At 41.5% G+C, this 24,364-nt stretch overlaps 1 protein-coding gene across 1 annotated transcript in view; it reads right to left on the minus strand.

The window, feature by feature from the left end:
• Nucleotides 1-1,595: 1,595 nt before the first annotated feature.
• Nucleotides 1,596-24,364, minus strand: part of LOC138265791 (probable E3 ubiquitin-protein ligase RNF144A) — a 145,819-nt gene continuing 123,050 nt past the window's right edge. The window contains exon 4 of the mRNA XM_069213824.1: nucleotides 1,596-3,075. Within this exon, the coding sequence (XP_069069925.1) occupies nucleotides 2,593-3,075 (483 nt within the window). The 3' untranslated portion in view covers nucleotides 1,596-2,592. The remainder of the gene's footprint in view (nucleotides 3,076-24,364) is intronic.

Genomic DNA, 24,364 nt, shown 5'->3' on the forward strand with positions numbered 1-24,364 from the left:
GCGCTGCTCCAATTACGTCACACTCACACATACTGCGGCTGACAAAGTCTTGCGGCTTGTCCTCCCAAACTTTGATTCACACGAAACAAATACAAAATTATTGTGAGTACTAAACAAAATCAAAACCACATTTGTCAGTTTACTACAGGTAAGGTAACACAATTGCTTCAGAATTTAACAGATTTTTCACTGACGGCTCCCGCTCTAACAGCTACTCCTTCTTTCTCAGTTTCCCTGATTCGCAAGCAAAAGTCGACCCGCAAATTTCACTCCCAGCTGACCAGTGGGCCTGTCCTGGTGCATATAGGACTCACCAGATCTCAGTTGAAAATTTCTTCCACTCACTATGACTCACACTCTGACTTGTCAACCACGCCCAATCAACCTACTAATCCAGACAAATTACAACAAAAATTCAGTGTCTCATCCACCTGTCAATATACTCCAGAGTCTTAGACCATGCAGGGTCCGTACATCAACAACCATGTGGACAATTTTTGAGCAGAAAGCACCACACACATGTTCCCAACTCTCACACTTTGGAGTACGTACACTCCTTCTACAACTTAATTTGGAGTACGCAAACTCCCTTAACCCTCACAAACATCACAATTCACCTGCGATTTGCATAAACTGTGCTAGCGCAAAACCTACTTAATTCATACTATCACTAGAACGCCGAGACAATCCTCAAACAACCATTGGCAGGCTCCAAGATTCAGGGAAAGTGATTTCAGGTACATTTTCTCTCCGATTTATATCACTGAAAAAATAAATCCAAATCTCGGTGATGATGAACTCTCAAAAGACAAGACCATTAAGCTACTACCATTTCTGGGGACACCTATTTTTTCTTGCTTACAATCTCTGGAACCAAATATTCTGCTACCTCTCTCTGGGTGTCTATGATTGGCTCTTAAGGAGACAAACCTGTACCAGGCATCTATGATGGCCTCTTAAGGAGACAAACCTGTACCGCCTATTATTGGTGAAATTTGGAGGATGTTTAACTGACTTGGAATTGTTTAATTTGGACCTTTGAACTATGTAGCTTTTGATCTATTTTTAATTTATGATATCATAGTTAATTTGATACTGTTTTTACAACTTACACATATGCAAATGACGTATATTTCTATAAGATGATTTGTGGGAAATAAATATTAAACTACTGTAACTTAGGACTGAGCAGCTTATGAAACTGAAGTAATTGAATCAAGCAATTGATTTCCAACACTATGTAAGTCACGTTATTCTGAGCAATCTGTCACAGAAACCCAAAATGATCGAAGGCGGTAGTTGTAATTCAAGAGAAGATGCAAAGGGGCATAATACTGACACATTTTTACAGGTCCACTTGTAATCAAGGTCCGGTAGATAATCCTTGGCCCTCTTACAAGTGCGGGTTTGAACCAACGTACACGCTTGAGTGAGAAAAGCAAACATTCGGCCCATGCATCTCCCTCAATTTGTCTAGCGATAACACAAACATTGCAACTATCAACTCCTGTCATAGACTGCAGGGAATACATTTTATTTGACTAGGTTGCTATAATGCTTTTCCCAGAAGGATGCATGCACGCAAGAACCACGACTACTGTTTTTAGAAGGCTTTATTAATATGTTCAAGCTCTGTTTTAGTGCTTAAGATATGAAAAAAACATAATTGCATATACATACATAATGGTGAACAAAATGAAGATATGTATGAATAGTACCAAAATAGGAAACATGATTAATGCCAATCTTTGATACAACCATTGATGGACTTAATTGACTTTTTTCCCCATGCCCCAGTTACTGTTTTCATTAGCATTAAAATCTTTCAGAAAATTGGAGCTTCCTAAATGGCACACACTCATACTAGCTCATAGTTGATTTTTTCCATTCTGTCAACTGCCTTTGGGCAAGGCCACTCTTCACCTGTTTTGTCATTCTTCAGATAGTAAGAGAGCAGCCGTGGCAGAGACTGTTTCTCTTGGAGATGCTTTTCATGGAGATCTGAAATTCTTCTCTCCGAGAGTATCTCTCACAAGTTGTATATAATATTTTTCAAGCAAATTTTGAGAAAAACTAACCCTGTGATCTCTTATGTGGGGTGTGAATTGAAATGTGGGAATTCCCTTAAATATTTGTCTAAAGCTAATGCCTTTCTTTTTAAAGAGTGTAATTAATTGATATATAACACACAAACCAGAAGCACACTGTCAAACCAAAAAGGAACATTGTTATACTGTAAATGTTCACAAATGACATACATAGCAATTATATCTGTTAAAATATTTGAATGATAATGAGCACATAAATAAATGTCCGACATGAGGCGGCTCAGACAAACTGATGGCCCCTGTCCTCAAATATGTTGGAATACTAAACTGTACTCGGATATGGTAGCATGTCTTTATTACTCTGTAAGGTTGTTGTAGATGCTATATAATGTATAAAATAATAAAGTGTGTTTTTTTTTTTTAAAAGAGGGGGCTCAGAGGCAGAGTTTATAGCAAGGGATACAATAATAGAATTATATTTGCCTATACATGCATGCACCTAGGAATAGATGCACATTTAGAGCTGGAGGAAAAGAACATCCATTTAGGATGACAATCTTGAACACCGTGTTTCCCCTGACCAGACTGAAATTGCGGTTTGCTTGGGAGCAACAGGCATGTCACAGGTCAGGTTGTGGCCTGTGTTGGCTCGTCTTCTTTGACAGGCCTTAGCAGTGTTGAGACAGGCGAAGCAGAAATTGACACCGCAACGGCAGCACATGACGAACTTGCACATATTTTTATGCTCAATGAGGAGGCCGCAAGTGGGGCAAGCACGAATGGAGGGGCAGCCTTTTATGCCACTGTAGGGCAGGTCGATGACCTTGCATTTCTGAAGAACCACCAGGTTGTGGTCCTTGCACTCCTTATTTCCACATCCCACTGAAGAGCTGCTATCACCTTTCCAGGGTCTTAGACACTGCCAGCAGAACTCATAGTTGGTCCCTTTCTTGGCTCTGCAATTGGTACAGAAGACTCTCATGTTGCTCTTGTCTCTGCGTTCTATCAACGACCTGCATCCAGGGCACTAAAATGAGCAAGATAAATGTTTGCACATTGTTAAGGTTCTATATTGTCTTATCAATACAGAGGAATTTACAGTACTACAGGTTGTTGACAGATTTACACACGCACAAAAAGTGAGAGATTCGGTGACAACTTGCATGACAGCAAATAATGTGATCTATGTACCTTCACAAATGCATGTCAATAAATGCTGTTTGTAAAAGCAAATCGATGAATATGCTTGTACAAATATGCAAACTGCAATATTTATCCATTTGTGCAAAATGGGGAGACTGGAACTGTGCCCTTGGAGAGTGGCAGTGCCTCCGGATACCAAGTCCCATCACAGAAAGACTTTATGGAGGTGAACTATTACAGGAAAGTCAGAATAGGGAGATGAATATGTACTGACAGGTTGCTACCTCTAATATCTAGTCTAAAGACCACAAATACTTTTGAAAACTGGCCAGCTAAAAGGGCTTAAGGACATGACAGAGAACAATTTCCAATGACTTGAAAAATCTTCAAGGGGGAAAATCAAATGTACACTATGATCTTACTCTGCAGGACCAATGCTAAATAGAGTAAACAAACAGGAATCCAGAAGCCTGGTGATGATTCGAACAAAGAAGACCACGTGCCATTAAATCACAGAGTCAGTAATTGAAAATCAGTAAACCACCATGTAGGAAAGTGGGCTGAGAATCAGGAATGAGGTGGAAGTTTTATTGAACTGAAGCCTGGTGATGCTTATGACCATTATAATTAGCAGAACTTCAGCTTTCTAAACATCTGTCCAATCTAGACATCTAAACTTTCCTGAAGATAAAAGGCAGAGTTGACAAAAATTGGTGCACTGAGACACCTCCACATAGATCAACATTTAATAAAATTGGTTTCTTAAGGCCACACTATGTCTAAAATATACACATGTTTAACTTCTCACACAAGCAAACCATGCTCACCTTCCCCTGCCAGGTGGAACAAATATTTTAGAAAACGTTGGTAGGGAAGCTCCTGTGAGGAAACGTGGATTAACATTTCCGCCACTGCGCTACATCACAAAATTGTACTTTCTATCAGACAATCCAAGTTATTCATGTTTAATCTATCTTACTGGTCCACTTATAGAGTGGTCAAACACTTATAGACTGGTGAAATTATCTGAATCTGATTTTATGTTGGCACTGTAACAAAGAATCAGGGGAACATGACCTTATGTTATTTGGCTGTAGACTTCTTAAAACCTTCAGAGATAGTATCGGAGAGCAACTTTCCAAAATTTTCAATCTAGCCATTTTACTGGATTTTCAAACAGTTATATTTGGTCCCCTGGTTTCAACAATCCCTCTTTCACTGATTCATACTGAGTGTGCATTATTAGACTTCCTGTTCAGTATTGTGGTGAAACAGACACTGCTTGATTGGAAATAGCCCCACTTATTTCTTTCCATTCATGGTGGGCCTAAGTTATCTACCTCAGGAGCAATCATATATCACATTGCCCTGTTCAGGTTTCCAGCTGAGGAATCACTAACATCTAGCATCTTCCTGATCGTGTTTAGACACAGCAACTGATATGTAGCCTTCCAGCTATGCAGGCTACTGGCATAGGCCCGTACTTCTATAAACGTTCGCATCTCTGATCCTACTTGTTTTCTGGCAATTGCATACCTTCCCCCTTTTGCTAAAACATTCTCTTTAGTCCCACATTGCCCCCTTCCACTCTTGAATACACGTTTTTCTTCTCTCCTTGTCATTTGGCTCAATCTCCTATTCTCCATGTTTTATGGAAGTTCTTTGCTGCCTTGCATCTTGCTCAAATGGTTTTTCAGGTATCCCATCAGATTTTAAGCTTAATTATCATAACTCTAATTGTTTATGATGTGACAAATATCCATGAACCTCTTTAATAGACCAACCCTCATTGTCCTTCATATTGCATGATCCATGTTGTTTGGGTTTGTTCACATAGTACCCCTCTTTTTTGGGGTCTTTATGTATTATTTTGTATATTTTTCATGCTTGCTGCACTTCTTTTTTGAAAAACTCAATAAAATGCGTTGAAATGTAAAAAGGTGGTTAGTAATTTGTGGCATAAAGATATCAGTTTAATGCAAATCAAAATGAAATAATGCTGAGATTCAAAATGTGTAGAAAATGCTAAAAGATTCTATTTTTCCATATAAACAACTTAGGGGCAGATTTACAAGAAACTGACGAATCAGCACTGATGCACCTGTTTTCTTGCATCGCCCCTGCCTCACCTAGCGTCACCATGGGTGCACTGTATTTACAATGTGGCGCACCATGGTGGTCGTTAGGACAATGGCGTCAAAATGTTTAACGCTATTGTGGCGCTTTGCTACCCTAGTGTCAAAAACTTTGCAGCTAGTGCAGCAAAGTGAAGGGAGGCCCATAGGTGTCTATGGGTAAATCATTTTAACGCCTGCTTTGAGCAGGCATTAAAAATGACGCCAAAAATGGCTCAGTGAAATCTTGTAGATTGCACTGCGCCACTTTTGCGGGCCTCCCTGTGCCGGGACACCCCCCCTTGCATACATTATACCTGATGCACAATTTAAAAATACATCTTTTAGTAAAGTTGGTTGTGAGATTGTTTGATTGAAAATGCCACTTTTAGAAAGTAGCCATTTTCTTGCTCAAACCATTCTGTGACTATGCCTGTTTGTGTATTCCCTGTCTGCGTTAGTTTGACAGTTGGGCTGTTTGCATATCTCTCAAGACAGTGACACAAAGGGAGCTGGGGTGTAGCCTGCATATCCTGATGAGCCATCTGTGCTAAGAGGAAGGGGAGGAGTGGTCACTTACACCTGAAAGGGCTGTGCCTGCCCTCACACAATGTAGTCTCCAACCCCTGGTGTGTGTCTGGGGCCTGGCCTGGGCAAGGCAGGATCTCACAAACAAGAGAGACTTTCCTTTGAAGCAGGCCTACTTCAAAGGTCGAACTGGGTATAAGAAGGGCACCCAAACCCCTGAAAATTAGATCACTTCTGGAAATCAAGAGGAACCTCTGCCAAGGAAAAGAGCTGAAGAGCTAAGGAGAAGTGCTGCCCTGTCTGTGACTGTGCTTTGTGGAGAGATCCTGTAGTTGTTGCTTCTGCCTGTGAAAGGGGACAAAGACTGGACTTTGTTGTGCATTCCTGCTTGTGAAGAATTTCCAAGGGCTTGACCTGTGCTTGCCTCCTGTTGTTGAAGTCTCAGGGCCATCAAAGACTTCCCCTGCCAGCACCTGGACTCTCTGCCGAGACTCCTGCCCTGCCACATGGTGCCCTATCCAGTTCCTGGGCCCTTGAAAGGTGAAGCTGGCAGACCAAGACTGAAAATCCATGCACAGAGCACGTGCAGGGAAATTTTCGATGCACCTTCAGAGACGCGGCTGAGAAACGACCTGCCGCCGGCTTTGCACCTGAAATCTATGCTCCACCTGCATTGCGGCTGGAAGGTCGACGTAATGCAGCTTGAGAAATGACGCGCAACCCCCGCTAATGGAGGCTGATAACCTCGCAATCCACACAGCGTGGTTTTCTTATACCGTGCGGCCAGATTTTCAACGCAACATCGCTGGGTGCAGAGCCTGCCTGGACCCGAGGTGCCTGTCTGGATTGACGCATCGCTCTACTGAGCAGAGAAGAAACGACGCACACTGACCCGATCGGTGTAGGAACGACTAAAGGTCTTGCTTGCGGGTGAGAAATCAACGCAAGACTCTTTTGCTTTTTCATTCATAACTTGACATGTGTATGTTGGATTTTTGTCGTTTTGGTCTTGTTTTGTTTTGATAAACATTACCTGTTTTTCTAAAACTGTATTGTGTCATTTTGTAGTATTTTTCCTGAGTTACTGTGTATGTTGGTACAAATACTTTACACCTAGAGCCTGAAGTTAAGCCTGCCTGCTCGTGCCAAGCTACCAAAGGGGTGCACGGGGGTTAACTGAGGGTGATTCTCCTTTACCCTGACTAGAGTGACGGTTCTTGCTTGGACAGGGAGTAACCTGACTGCCAACCAAAGTCCCCATTTCTAACAGGACTCAACTGTAATAACTTACTACAGTTAAGTAGCTACGTCATTTTCTTTTTGCAGGCAACTACAGCCATCACAAGTCGCCAGAATCAAGAAAAATAGAGGCAGCCTTTTACACATGGATGGTATGCTCCCATGTAATACACATATTTTCTGTTAAAATCCTTTTATTAGTTTGAACAAGAAGAAATGCATATACATGGTGAGGACCATCAGCACAATAGTATGGACGCGCAACAAGTTTGACTCCATTTTGGTACAGATACATGCACATAACCATTGTCTACAACATAGGCAGAGTCAGGATCACTCTAAAAGTCTCAAAAAGCATTGCACACAGCTGTCCGCATCTCTAAAGGGGAAAAAAGGGGGAGGGGCTCAAGAGAGAAATAAGGCAAGAACATCAACCAAGTGTACACAGCTTGAACAGTCTGCAAATTATGTTCAAAACCGGAGGCATGGGGAGTCTAAGACTTAGGTTGGAAGTCCTAGTGGGACGCAGGTGTGGACACCATTTAATGAGAGGTGTAAATATCGGGGGGTCCAATGAGCACCATCGCTGTATTAGAGAAAGAGCTGTAACGCTTGCAGTCTCAGAGGAGTGAAGCAGGTGTAGTCTATGCGTGTTAGATACAGAAGAAGGGGTTGCCAGATAACTCTAAATTTAGTGCCTGTGTAGTTCAGATTGTGAGATACGCTCCATTACCAGCATGTGCCAAAGGGGAGTAAACCACTGTGCCAAGGAATGGGTGCACTTCTGTTTCCAGGATAGTGTTATTAACTGCCTAGCTTCAGGTAGCATATAGCTAATAAGGGTCCACTTGGCGGTGGATACATTGCTTTCAAGTGAGCGGGGTGTATCCCCAAAATCACCAAATGATAAGTAGCTGGGAGCAAAAGCCCCATTGTGGGTTTAATGTGACTCAGGATTTCTTTTCAAAATGTAGTGATTTATGTACAGGACCACCAGATTTGTTGGAAATCTACATGTTCCAGGCTGCAGCGCCTGCATTCAGCAGAGGCCCCGGGGTACATAACAGCTAACCGGGAAGGGGTGTAATACCACTGGTACATGAGCTTATATGCTGTTTCCCTGAGTGAGAGGCCTGACAAAGTTTTGCCAGAGGTTGGGTGAAATTGGCCCTGCATGAGGGTCTTCCCATGTAAACTGATAGGCATGGGTATATGGAGGAGTGGCATGCTGGAGAGTGCGGTATGTGTTGGATATCAGTCCATGGGAGCCATCATAGGTCCAAACTAATGATTCAAATGGTGTATATGGGCAGGTCGCTTCAGGATACACTGAAGTGTGTAAGGCCCAGTAAAGCAGTTGGATGTATTTGAGGCATGCCTCATAAGACAAGTGACATTCTTCTTTGCACTACTCAAACGTCTTCATATTGTCCCCCATGAAAAGATCACAAAGGGTCCGCAGTCTTTGGACGTCCAGTCAGTGAAAGCTACAAGAAGGCTCTGCCATTGGAAACTCAAGATTGCGAGCGATCGGCGTGTGCATAATATATATGGAAAATGTCACTTACCCAGTGTACATCTGTTCGTGGCATGTAGTGCTGCAGATTCACATGCTATGCATTATTCCGCCATCTAGTGTTGGGTTCGGAGTGTTACAAGTTGTTTTTCTTCAAAGAAGTCTTTTTGGAATCATGGGACTAAGTGACTCCTCCTCTCAAAAATACTACGCATGGTCATTGACTCGATTGTTAGACTGTTTTCCCTCAAAAGGGAGTAGGAAGGAGTGATAGAGTATAATAATATAAACGTTGAATAAAAATAGTAAATAAGAATAGATGTCCATGCAAATGTAAATGTATCTACATATGTACAAAAGAGAAATAAAACTGCATCGACTACAGGCTTCTGGGGAGGAGAGAGTGTTCATGTGAATCTGCAGCACTACATGCAACAAACAGATGTACAGTGGCTAACTGACATTTTCCGCTCAATGGCGTGTGTAGCTGCAGATACACATGCTATGCATAGACTACAAAGCAGTAACTCTCTCCAAAACTGCGGTGGCTAGCCTGTAGGAGTTGGAGTTGTTTGAAATAATGTTCTTAAGACAGCTTGACCAACATTGGCCTATTGCTTTGAAAATGCATCTACACAATAATGTTTTGTAAATGTATGAGAAGTAGACCATGTGGCAGCTTTACATATGTCTGCCATTGGTATGTTTCCTAAGAATGCCATAGATGCACCTTTCTTTCTAGTGGAATGTGCTTTAGGTGTGATTAAAAGTTGTCTTTTTGCCTTAATGTAACATGTTTGTATACATTTAGCAATCCATCTTGCTAACCCTTGTTTAGAGGTAGGATTCCCTTTAGGTGGTTGTTGAAAGGCAACAGAAAGCATTTTTGTTTTTCTGAATTCTTTGGTTCTATCTACATAGGACATTAGAGCTCTTTTAAGGTCAAGAGTATGAAGGGCTCTTTCTGCAATTGAGTCTGGCTGTGGAAAGAAGACTGGCAACTCCACTGTTTGGTTTATGTGAAAAGGTGATACCAGTTTTGGCAGAAATTTGGGATTTGTTGTAAGTACAACTTTATGTTTGTGTGCTTGGAAAAAAGGTTCTTCAAAAGTGAATGCTTGTATTTCCCTAACTCTTCGCAATGAAGTAACGGCTACCAGGAAGGCAACTTTCCATGTTAAGAATTGAATCTCACAAGAATGCATGGGTTCAAAAGGAGTCTGGTGGATACAATATTTAGATTCCAAGTAGGAACAGGTGGTGTTCTGGGGGAATAATGCTTTTTAATCCTTCCATGAAGGCTTTTATAACTGGAACTCTGAAAAGATGGGTATGTTGAATAGTCTGCAAGTATGCTGATATTGCAGTAAGATGGATTTTAAAGGATGAGAAAGCTAGATTTGATTTCTGCAAATGAAGTAGATAGCATACACTATCTTGTATTGATGCTGTAAGTGGATCCGTATTTTTAGACTGACAGTAGTAAACAAATCCTTTCCATTTGTTAGCATAGCATTGCCTAGTTGTAGGCTTACATGCTTGTTTGAGAACTTCCCTGCATTCTAATGTAAGTTTTAAGTCTCCAAATTCTATGACTTCGGGAGCCAAATAGCTAAGTTGGTAGCACTGCGATTTATGTCTGATTTGTCCCTTGTTTTGTGTTAACAAATGCGATCTGTTTTGGAAGTTTGGAGTGAGGTACTTCTGACAGGTCTAGGAGTGTCGTGTACCAATGTTCTAATGCTCACGTTGGGGCTATGAGTATCATGGTGAGAGAGGTCTGACGTAGTTTGTTGACCGGAAAGGGAAGTAGTGGGAGATGGGGAAAAGCGTAAGCAAATATCCCTGACTAATAGATCCATAGAGCATTGTCCTTGGATAGAGGATATGGGTGTCTGGATGCAAAGTTTTGGCATTTTGGGTTTCGCTTGTTGCGAATAGGTCTATTTCTGGTGTTCCCCACTTTTGAAAGTACTGTTGAAGTACCTGAGAGTGAATCTCCCATTCGTGTGTCTGTTGGTGCATCCTGCTTAGGAAATCCGCTAGCTGATTGTGTATTCCTGGAATGTATTCTGCTAATAGATTAATGTGATTGCGAATTGCACATTTCCATATTGTTTGGGCTAGAAGGGACAGTTGAGATGAATGTGTCCCGCCTTGTTTCTTCAGGTAATACATGGTCGTCATATTGTCTGTTTTATATCAGAACAATCTTGTGTTTGAGAAGGGGTTGAAACGCTTTTAGGGCAAGGAACACAGCTAATAATTCTAAATGGTTTATGTGAAAATGTCACTGTTTTGAATCCCATTCCCCTTGAATGGTAAGGTTGTTGAGATGAATTCCCCAACCTATCATTGATGCATCTGTTGTTATTGTGGTCTGAGGCACAGGGTCTTGAAATGGCTATTAGCCCTTTTTCTAGCCGCACTTACTACCACTGAGTCTGGAGGAACTTGGTGTGTAATATAGTCAGGGTCTGTCGGAGCAGATTTATACTTTTTATCAATGCATGGAGTTATTGCTCTAGCTTTGACTGGCTCACTAAATATTTGATCTGCATGTTTAACCATGCCAGGTAGCATAGGAAGGCATTCATATCTTGAGTGGGTGGAGGATAGAATGTTAAACAGAAAATCCTCTTTTTGGGGCACAGTGTGCATAAGCACCCCATGGTATGCTGGTGCCCTGGAAACAACCTGCGTGTATGCAGTAGGGTCCTCTGGTGGAGAAGGCTTAGAAGGGTATAAATCAGGATAATTGTCAGGAATAGGATCTGAGTCGTATAGATCACAAGGATCAACTGTATCACCATGTGAATATTGTAAACGAGTTGGTGAAGGTAAAGGTGGTGGGTGGAGGATAAAAAGAAAGTTGTGGTGAATGAGTGGTTTATACATTTTTGCTGGTGATGGAGCAGTGTCTAATTGTTTTTGAGAGGCCAGCTTCCTTTTGGTTTGTAGAGGAGGTGCAGTAACTATTCTGCCAGTCTCGTTATGGATGTGGATCCTTGTCTGTCTTTCATACATAACCTCAAGGATAGGGTAAATCTCAGTGTCCTCATCAGAAGGTCTATAAGATTGTTCATGCAGTGATTTTGAGCTACGTTTGAGACGCCTCGAAAGACCTTGCTCTTCTGAATAAGAATATTTTTTTCAGCTCCAAAGATGGTAGCTTTATCGGTCCCGAAAATACAGCTGGTTGTTTCGGCTCCGAAGCAGGGCGTTGAGGCTTCGACTCCAAGGAGTGATGACGCTTGCTCGAATCCAAAGTAGAACTCTTAATGGATTTACTCGACTCCGATACCGACGGAGGAGTGGCCTTTTTCGACACCAAACCCGAAGGTCGGTCGACAAGAGTCTTTTTTCGGGTCAAACCATGGCTCTCTGGCAGTGGTGTACCCAAGGCCTTTGCCTTTGCTGAAGTTCTTCCTCCATGATGTCGAGATGTTCAGTACTCTTCAACACCATTTCCAATCTTCGGGCTCTCCGATCACGCAGGGTCTTCTTGGATCGAAACGATCGACAGGCATCACAATCTTCTTCTTTGTGATCAGGAGAAAGACACAGATTACAAACAAGGTGTTGATCTGTGTAGAGAAATTTTGCGTGGCATCGAGGACAAATCGAAATAGAGTCTGGTCCATAAGGCTTCGACGTGGTAGGCCCGATCAGGCCCAGGTCGGGCGTATGTGCCCAGAAGGGGGAAATCTAGTTTCCGACTGTACTATTGGTTCGAGGCTACGTGGAAACACGATTGAAACAATACCGACAATTAAGGGAGTTTTCTAAAGTTTCCTATTTGAAATCTCGGAGCGAGAGGAAACACTTCCCAACCCGACAGCGGAAAGAAAACAATCTAACAATGGAGTTGATGACCATGCAGAGTATGACCGAGAGGAGTCACTCAATCGCATGACTCCGAAAAGACTTCTTTGAAGAAAAACAACTTGTAACACTCCGAGCCCAACACTAGATGGCGGAATAATGCATAGCATGTGTATCCGCAGCTACACATGCCATCGAACACATATATATATATATATATATGAAACATCTCTCTATGGGGTGGCGGGGCATGTCTCCAGCCATGTGAATCTCTTCTCTTACATGAATACTTATTTGCCGAACGGCATCCGGAACATCATGCTTGTTAAATTAAAAAAAAAATTATAATAACATTGATTTAAAGGTCTGGAGTGTGAAATTGGTAGTTGGTGTTTGATAGAACCAATAATATTCTGCTACCTGCTTTTGCAAATGTAAGGAGAGAAAGGATGGAGCAATGATCAAAGCTGAGAAAGGGGAGCACTCACAACTGGTAGGTGTTTTTGTTTCTGGGAGACAGAGGTAATAAACAAACACATTTAGAATTTGTTGAAGGTTTGTGATAGAGTTAACCCTTTGTAATCTGCAAGTTAGCTGAATTTCACTCCAATACAGTCAAGCACATGTTGTACACTTGTTAACGCGTCTGACCCTAATAAGTAAACTTACAAGGGGACACAAATAGGTCGATGAACCTTTTGACTACGCTTAAGATGTTCCCACCATATACCCCGTACCTGCAGATCAGTAATCAATAATTAATCATTAACATCAATACTCGATAACAATCAATAATATTAGATCAATAGGAGTCAGTAACTGTCACACATCATGACCTTGCAGTCATAAATAACCGCATCGTTATAAAAGTTAGAATATTTATTTCCCTATATTAACAATGCTAATGTCACGTAGTTTAATCTCAAAATCAATTGATAAACATACAGAAACAACACTGGCTGACCGAAACGACGAAAGAATCGCAATTTAATCAAAGTTTGAGCTTACTATACATTCTAAAATCACAGTGCAAATTAATAGCAACAATAACTGCACAAATGATAACACAAACATTTAGATGCAGCAAAGAAAAGACATCAAATGTTACTCCATGTATTGGACTTCATTAGTGAGAACCCTAACTAACACCAGATTAGAATAGCATGTTTGGGCTTCATGCAAAAACAATTTAGTCAACACAAATTTGGAAAAACATCTAACTATGTCTCTAACAAAATAGCTGTTGGTACCTAGAAACAAAAGCAAATAGACATAGCAAACAATATCTTAGTCATTATACCTATCCTTAGTTTGGATCAGCAAGCTGTCACAGTCTTCGTCCTCAGGACATCAGTTCTGTCAGCAGGGCATCAGGATTCAGCATCAAAGTTTGGAAAAGGAAAAATCTTTTAGGCAATAAAGTTAAGTACGTCTCCTCTCAAGTTGGAAAATGGGCAAAATAGGTCTAAACTCTCAAAAAGAATGGAAGAATGGCTTCTCTCCTCTCGCTGCAGTACGGATAAGTTAGATTTCCTAAAACTACTTCCGAAGGCCCTATTGGTCAAGGGATCGCATGTCCACACTGTCCAATAAACTAAAATTTCAAATCTACATTTCTCCTAGTACATGGTTCACATGTCGATGATTGGCTCCTTTCGTACTGTTCTCATAATCCGGCTCATCAGGTAACAATATTGTTGCAGCTTGTACTCCAGTCAGTCTTACACACGTTACATTTAACAATGTTGCGTTAGCTAGTACAGCATCTTCTAGCAAGCAGTTCTCATGAGCAAGACTTTTAGCCATGAGCACATTAGGTCAGTGATAGCGCGTCTGAACCTTGATAAGTAAACTTACAAGGGGATGCAACAAGGTCGATAAACCTTTTGGCCGAATGCTTGAGATGTTCCCATCACCTAAGCCCAATACCATCACAGATCAATAATCAATGGTCAATATCTCAACAATGAACAAATAACATTAGTAATAAACAGGGGTCAGTAATTGATGCACCGTGACGTTTCAGTCATGAATAACCATACCTTTGATTAAAAGTTAGACTATTTCCCTATATTAACAATGCTAGTGTCACATAAATTAATCTCAAAATCAAATGATGAACATACAGAAACAAGACTGGCGATCTGAATCTACGGAAAACCTCAATCTGATCAAGGCGTGACCCACTACACACTCTGATATTATGGTGCACATTAATAACAAAAGAATCTGTGTAAGGGTTATCTTATACATCTAGTTTTCAGCAAAGAACGACTCTAATTATTGATTCATGTAGCAGGTTTCATTAGTAAACTCCTCAACTGAAATCAGATTACCATCAGCATGTTGGGCTTCATGCAAAACAATTTAGTCAACACAAATTTAGAAAAACATCTAGCTATGGCTCTGTCAAAATTTAGCGGTTGGTACCTAGAAAGAAAAGCAAATGGACAATATAGTCGACATCTTGATATTTTACCTATCCTCAGTATGGATCAGCAAGCAGTGTCAGTCTTCGTCCTCAGGACATCAGCTCGGTCAGCAAGACATCAGGCAAAGTTCAGAAAGGGCAAAGGCTTTAGCATAAAAGTTAAGCAAAGTCTCTTTTCAAGACGCAAAATAAAGTACTGGCCTTTTGGCTAGCAGGAATGGGGCAAAGAACCCTGTCTCTCCTCTGTGCAGTGCAGCTAAATCAAAGTCTGCAAAACTATCTCCCAAAATTCTATTGGTCAAGGGATCGCATGTTAACACTTTTGTCCAATAATATTAAAACATCCGATTAGTGATTTCTAGTATTTCACAGTTCACATGTCGAGGATTCGTCCAGCTTGCGATGTCCTCATCATCCATCTCGTCAGGTAACAATATTGTTGCATTTCGTACTCCAGTCAGTGACTATTGTTTTCTCCTGAAAAAGTGAGTCTTAAGCATGTTACATTACAGTGTTACAACTAACAGGAACAGCGTTTTCTAGCAAGCAGTTCCCATGAGAAAGTCTACAGTCACAAGCACATTACTTCATTGCAATGGAAAAATACAGTTTAATCCCTTCGAATAAGCAATTTGTTAAATGCGTTAAGAAATACAGTTTAACATGAGACCGGGAAACTAGGCCAAGACCTCAGGTAAGTTAAAGCTTTCAATTAATAAAGCAACACTTAATATATAACCCAAAATATGATGTATTACCACATTTATAAAACATACGCTCAGTATTTAATTTTATTATGGCATTAGTACTACATCTTGTGTACATTGGCAACCAGTTCTCGTGGGCACATTTCAATTGTGTGCATTATTTTCCTATGTTAAGTACATTTTCTATTCCGTTTCATCACTCAATATATGTAAATATTTCATTAATAGTTTTTGTTAAAACTCCTGCGCTAGCATCAGCACAGTTCTCTAAACTGACATTTTATTAAACAGCTAAAAAATGCAGCTTGACATGAGGCCGTGCAACTAGGCCAAGACGTCTGCTAAGTTAAGGTTCTCAATTATTAAAGCTAATACATACTACACAACCCTTAATATGGCAAAGTACTACATTAATCAAGCAAACAAGCAAAAGCTTGACATTTCATATTAATAAGCAAAATTTCTCAGCATGTTATCCACAATAGTAGACAACTTTCAAATCTTTATCAAATTCAGAACAACTCCCACCGAAGGAATTATTGCTCCAAATATTTCTCTCACTATACCAGAAGGAGACTTTCTCCTGTCTAATATGATGTAACTCAGTCACTTTGGGAAATTTCTTTAAGTTGTCAAGTTGAAAACTCTTTGGGAAAACTATCCCCAAATAACATGTCCCATACCATCCTCTAGGAAGACGGTAATAAGCATTAGGACCACAGTTGTAATACATCCCAGGAATCGCTGGATCCTGTCCATTCAACATAAATGTCCATTTACTCTGAAACAAAAACATATGTCTACATTCACTCATTCCCACTAATAAAGTGTCAGTGCAAGATGTAGGCCTATATACACAAAGCTTCCCTACGTGTTGCACATCTAAAGCTAATTTCCCTTGTGTTTTTATTGCACTATGAGCATAATCATTGTTGTAAGTCCTTTTCCCTAAGCCTTTTTCTATCTTCTTGTTAAATGCCTTTGTCCTGTCATCTGTATGATCTAAGAAGCTCTTTTCTAAAGGTGTAAGCAAGCATGTAAAGTTATTTCTGTGAGCATAAGCTGTGCCAAAGGTTAATGTAGGTTCAAACAAAACTCCAACTAATACTATATCATTATCCTTAGCTACCCTACTCAAATACCTAACTATAGGGACAAACGAAAACACCACGTCGTAGTTGGAATAGAAATACTAAATGTACTCCTGGTTATAGAATCTTGTTAGTAACAGAATACAACTTATCGCATAAGTAAAGGGCAAACTATTATAAGTAACTCCTTCTTCGACTGATGGAGGAATTTGCATACACACAAAACAATTCTTTGCATTGATCGTCTCAACATACTCACTCAGCAAGTGATAGAAGACATTAGAATAAAGTTCATTACTAATGTGCATTACTACCTACCTGCAGACACTTCTCATCTAACCTAAACTTCTCCATCGCTGTTAATGCAGTAGTTATCTTTAAAGCTAAAGTATGGTTGGCTTCTCCTTTGTCAAGAACAGTCATACTCACAATCAATATCACGAACAATATCACACACACAATTGCCAAACCACTACTCACGTATTTACAGCACCTTATTTTCCTACCCTGCTATCTAATGTTGCTCATGATCGGTAAAGAATCAGAAAGTAGAAGAGGAAATTTAGAAAAATTGCAGCAGAAATCAAAAACAAAAATCTTTAATCTTCTTACAGCAGTTATTTACAGCTCTAAGTCTCACTTCCAGGATTCTTTGTCAGAAATCGGGTTAGCAGCTTGTCAAGATCAGATTTCAGAAGTCAAATCAGTTTATGAAAGTCCTTTTCTGTGACTTTCAACAGTTTCCTTTTCCTTTGCACTTTTCTCAGTTTTTGTTCCAGCAGTTCAGTTTATCAATTTCCTTCAAGTGCCAAAATATTGACCTGGAAATGTCAAAAAGACAAAAATTATTTCTGCCATTCACTTGTAGTTGCATACGCCCATTCAGGACCTGCACACCTTCAACTTGCTATTCTCTTTCTTTTCAACTTCCGATCACCATTCAATTCTCTCTCACTTAGATCGTCTCTCCTTGTTGTATCTGCTTCTTCCTCAATTGTTGTGTCAACAACTGCTTCCTTTCTCTTTGCTTGTGATTCCAGCCACTTATCTCCTTTCAGTGGACCCTTGGTCAATGCTCTTTTCAGAGTTGAACTTGAAACTTCTTCTTGCTCTGCGGTGTTGTCTCTTGACGGACCTGCATCTGGTTCAGGAGGAGTCAGACCACATTGGCTTTGATCCGCCTCAACTCCTTCCCCTTTGGGGTCTGGCAATTGCTCTGTTTGTCTCTCGAAATCGTCTACTTCTGGGAGAGCCCTCCTCTGAGTAGACTCTCCTGGTGCCTCAACTGAGATTGACTCACTGTCACCCTCCTGAAGGTCTTCTTCTTTCATAGGAATAACTGAACTGTCCTCAATGGGCTCAGACCTGATCTCAGTTCCTCTTTCTGGCTGTGTGGCTTGTAGTTGTTGGTCCTCTCAACAACTCTTCTTCATTTTGTGTGGCTTGCATGGATCCAGTTCGGAACTCCGGCGCACTTCACAGCTCTGGTAGTAGTCAGAACAACCTGGAACGGTCCTTTCCAGCGAGGTTCCAAACACATCTTCTGCATGTGTTTCCGGACCACAACCCAATCGCTGGCTCTCAGGTTGTGCCCTGGGTCATGGATCGGTGGCAGTGTGGTGGCCTCCACCTGCTGAGAGAAAGAGCGAACCACATCAGCCAGACCTTTCCAGTAGTCTAACACCATATCATCTGTAATGTTGACAAGTGCATTTGCAGGCACCTCTGGCAACGTTATGGCTTGGTCCATAAGGATCTCATGCAGCATCAATCCTGTCTTCCTGTCGGGTGTGTTTCTCATTATCATCAGAACTAACGGCAGTGCAACAGGCCATTTCAGATTCATGGACACACACATCGTTGCAACTCTTGACTTCAAGGTACCATTCCTCTGTTCCACTAGTCCCGATGCAACATACCGGTAACTACAATGCAACTTCTGCTCAATGTTCAATGCTGGACACAGTCATTTAATAACTTCATCGTTGAAGTGACTCCCCTATCTGATTCTAAAGAGGTCGGAAACTCAAACCCTGGTATCAGTTCCCTAAGCAGTAGCTTTGCTACTGTGAGACTGTCATCTCTTCGTGTAGGGTACTCTTTCATCCAGTGACTAAACATGCAGACAACCACCAACACGTATCTCAAACCTCCACACAAAGGCATCTCAATAAAAATCCATTTGCATTTTGCTGAATGGACCTCCTGCTCTTCCAATGTGGCTCAAATTAACCACTTTCCTTTTTCCAGCGTTCAGCTTCAGCAACTTGTCTAAACCTTGGGTTGAACCAATTACGTTTGAACAAACGAATCATGGCATCCCTTCCAACATGTGCTTGACCATGATAATACCTATACAGTTGAGACAACAGACTACTGGGCAAAACTAACTAACCCTCTTCTGAAACCCACTATTCATCCTGTCTCTCTACACATTTCAATTTGCTCCATGATAGTTTTTCCTCCTTGTCAACTTTATTCAGCAATATTTTCAATTCTTCCAATGTATCTATTACTTTCAATGCACATCTTGGACATGTTTCATTTTCTTCAGGTAACAGTTCCCACTTATCTTTGAACGATATACAGTTCAAAGCACAAAACCTTGCTACTTGATCCGCATATCCATTTCTCATTGACACAAAATCTTGTGATTTCAGATGTGCACTGAATTTCACCACTGCAGTCTTTCAGGCATTTGGATAGCATGTAACAATTCTTCAATTCTCTCACCATTTCTCACTGGTGAACCAGAAGAGGTCATGAAACCCCTCGGTGACCACAACTGGCTAAAATCATGGACTACTCCAAATCCATACTGGCTATCCATATAGATGGTCCCATTTAGTTGAGCATAAACATCGCAAGCTCTAGAAAGGGCTACCAGTTCCGCTACTTGGGCAGAATACACTCCCCGAAGCCAAAATGCTTCCAGGATACCAGAAATTGTGCACACGACATATCGTGCTTTCAGTGTTCCCGTATTGTGTCTCAGACATGAGCCATCAACAAAGACAATTTGATCATTTTCTTCCAATCAGGTATCTCTAATGTCAGGTCTTGGTTCTGTGGACAAATCAGTTACCTTAAGACAATCATGTTCAATGTCTTCCAACTTTTCAATTTCAATATTTTAATTTGGAAGTAAGGTTGCTGGGTTCAGCAATGTACATCTTTTTAGTAACACATTTGGTGACCCTAAAATACTCGTTTCATATCTGATCAACCTGCCACCTGTTAGGTATTGGGTCTTCATCTTTGTGAGAAGGATTTCAATTAAGTGAGGGACCCTAATAGTCAAGGGGTGTCCATCACAATGCCCTCACACTGTGTGAGACTCTGTCCAACCGCTGCAACTGCATGCAAACAACCTGGTAAGGCTGCTGCGACTGGGTCCAAAGTAGCTGAAAAACATGCTATTGGGCAGTTGACACCTCCATGGACCTGCGCTAAGACATACAAAGAACATGCATCACGCTCATGACAGAACAATGTGAAAGGATTAGTGTAATCAAGCATACCCAAAGCCGGAGCCTTGCACAGACTCTCTCTCAACTCAGAAAACGATTTCATACCAGCCGGGTCTAACACTATGGGATCGGTGACCTCCTCGTGAGTTAGCTTCTGCAATGGTTTCAATATGACTGAAAAATTGGGAATTGATTGACAACAATAGCCTACCATCCCTAGAAACATCCTGACGTCTCTCTGGGTGGCTGGGGGACTCATCTACATTATTGTCGTGACCCTTTCTCTGGATATTTTCTTTGATCCCTTTTCAAATATTTTACCTTCTTCTCACAGTACTGCAATTTAAGTGGTGACCCTTTGTGACCATTCTTCCCCAAATGGTTCAGCAAGGTAATCGTGCCATAGTTGCACTCATCCCTTGTTTTGGACGCAATCAGCAAGTCAACAATATACTGCACCAAGGTCGATTGAAAAAGGCAATTCCAATGATTCCAAATTCTACTTCAAGATCTGATTGAATATGGAAGGTGACTCTGAAAACCCTTTAGGAATTCGACACCAATAGTAAACTCGGTCTAAAAATTTGAAACAAAAGAGAAATTGGCTGTCCTCGTGAAGAGGCACAGAAAAGAAAGCTTGTGACAAGTCTATGATAGTGAACCACCCAGCATCACATGGAATTTGAAACATTATCACAGCCAGATTATGTACCACAGGGAAACATTTCAATCCCATTATCGGTGAATTACATGGGCTGCTCAACACTTCTTTTAAAACCCATTGTTTTACAAATTATCTTGGCAACCTCTATAAGAATTTCCTGTGGCATGTGATACTGGGGAATCTGAGGAAAAACTCTGTTCGGCATTACAGGAACTTTAACTTGCTCAACTCCCTTTATCAAGCCAATTCCTTTCCCTGTCAGATCCCATACTTTCTCTTTAACTGTTCCCTGTAAATCAGGATGAAGCCCCTTCACTGCGATCACTGGAAATAAATCAATCAGGGGGAACTCCTCATTTGTGGTTTTATACTCTTTCTCTGGAGCTGGTCCATCTTCATCATCGATATTTGTCTGAATCTCGATTGTATCATTCGAACAAGTAATCGAGCACCTTGTTTTACACAGCAAGTCCCTTCCTAGTAAGGATACCAGAACGTAAATCTCAGCCTACAAATTTGTGCAATCCCTGAAAGTTGTCAATTTTAACCTGCACTGGATCTGTAATTGAGTTGGTCAAATACTGATTTGCTACTCCTACAACCTGGACTCTTCTTCCTGAATGGGGGAAATTTGGAACTTCTGCACATCTTACTGTGGAGCGTGTAGCTCCTGTATCAACCAAGAATGAAACTCGGTGACCCATGACTTTTCCCTTCACCTAGTGACCTTTCTGATCTACATCTAAGGAAGCTGCAAGCACACACGCCTCCTCATCCGAACTCTCACTCATCCAGTCATCGTTTATTCCATTCTCACTGTGTAACAGGAATTGGTGTACAGTGGTATTACTTTGGTTGTACCTCTGACCTGTGACCTGGTGAAGAAGCATCACCTGCTGCTGTTCCATTGGAGCTTGAGGTATTTTATTTTGCTGTCTAGGTACCATGGGAACCTGCTGTTGCATTAGCTGTAACTGTGTCATTTGTACACGCGGCATTTGCACCTGCTGCATAGGTTGAAAATTCTGCATTTGATTCACATTACTCTGAAAATTCTGATTATGACCTCTCATTCTCGGTCCTCTCTTGTTTTGGAACAGGTTGATGTCATTCGTTTGCTGAATTACACCTTCCTGCACCATCATCGGACACTCCCGTTTCCAATGTCCGACCGCTCCACAAGCGTGACAAGGCAAACATTTCTTCATTCCCTGCACATCATTCTGAACCACGGTTTACATTACCTCTGCGACCTCTACCTCTCATCTGATTTTGAAAGACCATATTTCCCTGCTGCTGCTGTGGTAGCTCTTGTGAAAAATTTCCCTGCATCCCTGTTTGTGCAGCTTTAATCTGCATCACCACCAGCTTTTCGTTCAGCTTTCTCTGCTTCAATTCAATATCATCACTACAGTATTTGGCATACTGCAACACCTAATCAATCGGCATTGCTTGCCAGCAAATCAAATGACTCTTAATCATCAAGCTAATTTCAGGTCGCAATCCTTTCACAAATCTGAACACAAAATGAATCATGTCTTTCAGCTCGATCGTCTCTGTAATGCTTGAATGCCTGCAACAATCTCTCTGGCTTCCTGAAATATCCTGTCTATTCTCTGCCAGTCAATGTTTTGGGGCAAAATTCTCATTTTCAGGAATTCAATCACTCTGTAGTAATATTTCATTACCTCAGGAGACGGCGCACCTGTAACCCGATCTCTCTCTAGTTCGTTTGTCAGCCAATCTTTACTTCTCTCACGCTCCATCCACAGATAAGCTGGAACTACTATCTCTAATAGAGTATTGAAGTCTTCCCATAGGTAATTTGCAAGTTTCACAAACCTGTCTGTCTGCTGGTACCATTCCACTGGCTTCTCTCTCAACCTGGGATAATCATTTGTAAACAACAGAATGTCACCTCTGCTCCACGGGACATGGACAAAATTCCCTCTTGGAGTCTCTCTCATTGGTAAAAGTTTCACCGGATCCTTACTCTGCTGGACATTTGTAGTCAGCTCTGCAGAATCCCTTTTTCACTTATCTCTTTTCTTAACCCATCTGCCTTACCATCTGTCTAATGCTCCCCAGGTGTGGGCATTCTGAAGTAACTCCCTAAGGTGTGCCTTCATTCCAGCAGATCTCATGTGTTCAAAATCTTTCGTCTCAAAATCTAGCCTGTAACTCCTTTTCAAATGTTGAGTTTTCTCTATTTCTATGTCGTACTTCTCTGCCAGGTCTGCTAGCTTTTGATGCACATTGCTCACCTCCCTCGTAATCCTCGAGCACAGATATCTCAATTCTGCTTCTATGTAGGACTCTAACCTATTCACACCCATAGGTCCCTCAATGAGCTCACCCACTTCCATTCCTAATCTAGTGTAGTTCAATTACTCCTCTCCTTTAGGAGCACTCTGCAGAGTATTTAGCTTGTCTAACCATTCAGTCAATTACTGGGTAGTCAAACCTTGCAACAAAATGTTGCTGGCCTGGACAGATGTTACTTGTTGCACAGCTGCACTCGGGGACTGCGGTGTCAGTAATTTCAGGCTCTGACGAATGCTTGACCCTATCACAGTATCCGGAGGAACTCTAAATGGAATAAGGTCTAGCACCGATCTTAGTCCGTCAAAGGGCTGTCCCACAGGAGAGACTACTCGAATATTCTCATCATGGCCCTCGTTATGATATCGGCGGTATTGTCAGAATACTGCCGATGCCAAGGGCGCCAGAAGACTGCCAGTGCAGTGTCCATATTATGGACACTGCAGGATTTCCGCCACCAGTACCACGCCGCCAGTAGGACACCATCAGCCGTATTAAGGTATTAAGGCCATTAGTATGGCCTGGAGATGTCCTGCTGGCGGGGCGCTGCTGGCGGTGGCAGCGCCCATTCCCATTTCCTGCCAGACGACCTCCTCGCCGGACAAGGTAAGTCAGGGTCCGATAGGGGAGGGCGGTTGGAGGGTGGGGGTGTTTTGTGTAAGTGTGTGGTGTCTGCCTGTGTGTATGCATGTGTGTGTGAATGTGAGTGTTGTGGTGTATGCGTGGTTGTATGCATGTGAGTGAATGCGTGTATGAAAGATGAAGTGAGTGCATGTCTGCATGTCAGTGTGTATGCGTGCCTGAATGGATGTTTGGCTGTCTGTATGAATGTGTGCCTAAATGCCTGTCAGTATGTATGAGTGCATAGGACTCGCCAGATCTCAGTCAAAAAATGATTTCACTCACTTTGACTCATCTCTGATTTGTCGACCACACCCAATTGACCTATTAAACCAGACAAATTAAAACAAAAAAGTGTCCCATACACCTTTCAATATACTCCGGAGACTTAGACCACACAGGGTCCGTACATCAACAACCACGTGGAGAATTTTTAAGCACAAAGCGCCACACACATGTGAAGCTCAACAACTTCCCTACTCTCACACTTCGGAGTACGCACACTCTTTCTACAACTTCATTTGGAGTATGCAAACATCACAAATCACCTGCAATTTGCATAAGCTGTGCAAGCGCAAAACCTACTTCATTCACACCGTCACTAAAACGCCGAGAACATTCTCAAACAACCATTGGCAAGCTCCA

This window comes from Pleurodeles waltl, chromosome 11 (genome assembly GCF_031143425.1).
Source record: "Pleurodeles waltl isolate 20211129_DDA chromosome 11, aPleWal1.hap1.20221129, whole genome shotgun sequence".
In the NCBI taxonomy this organism is placed as follows: domain Eukaryota; kingdom Metazoa; phylum Chordata; class Amphibia; order Caudata; family Salamandridae; genus Pleurodeles; species Pleurodeles waltl.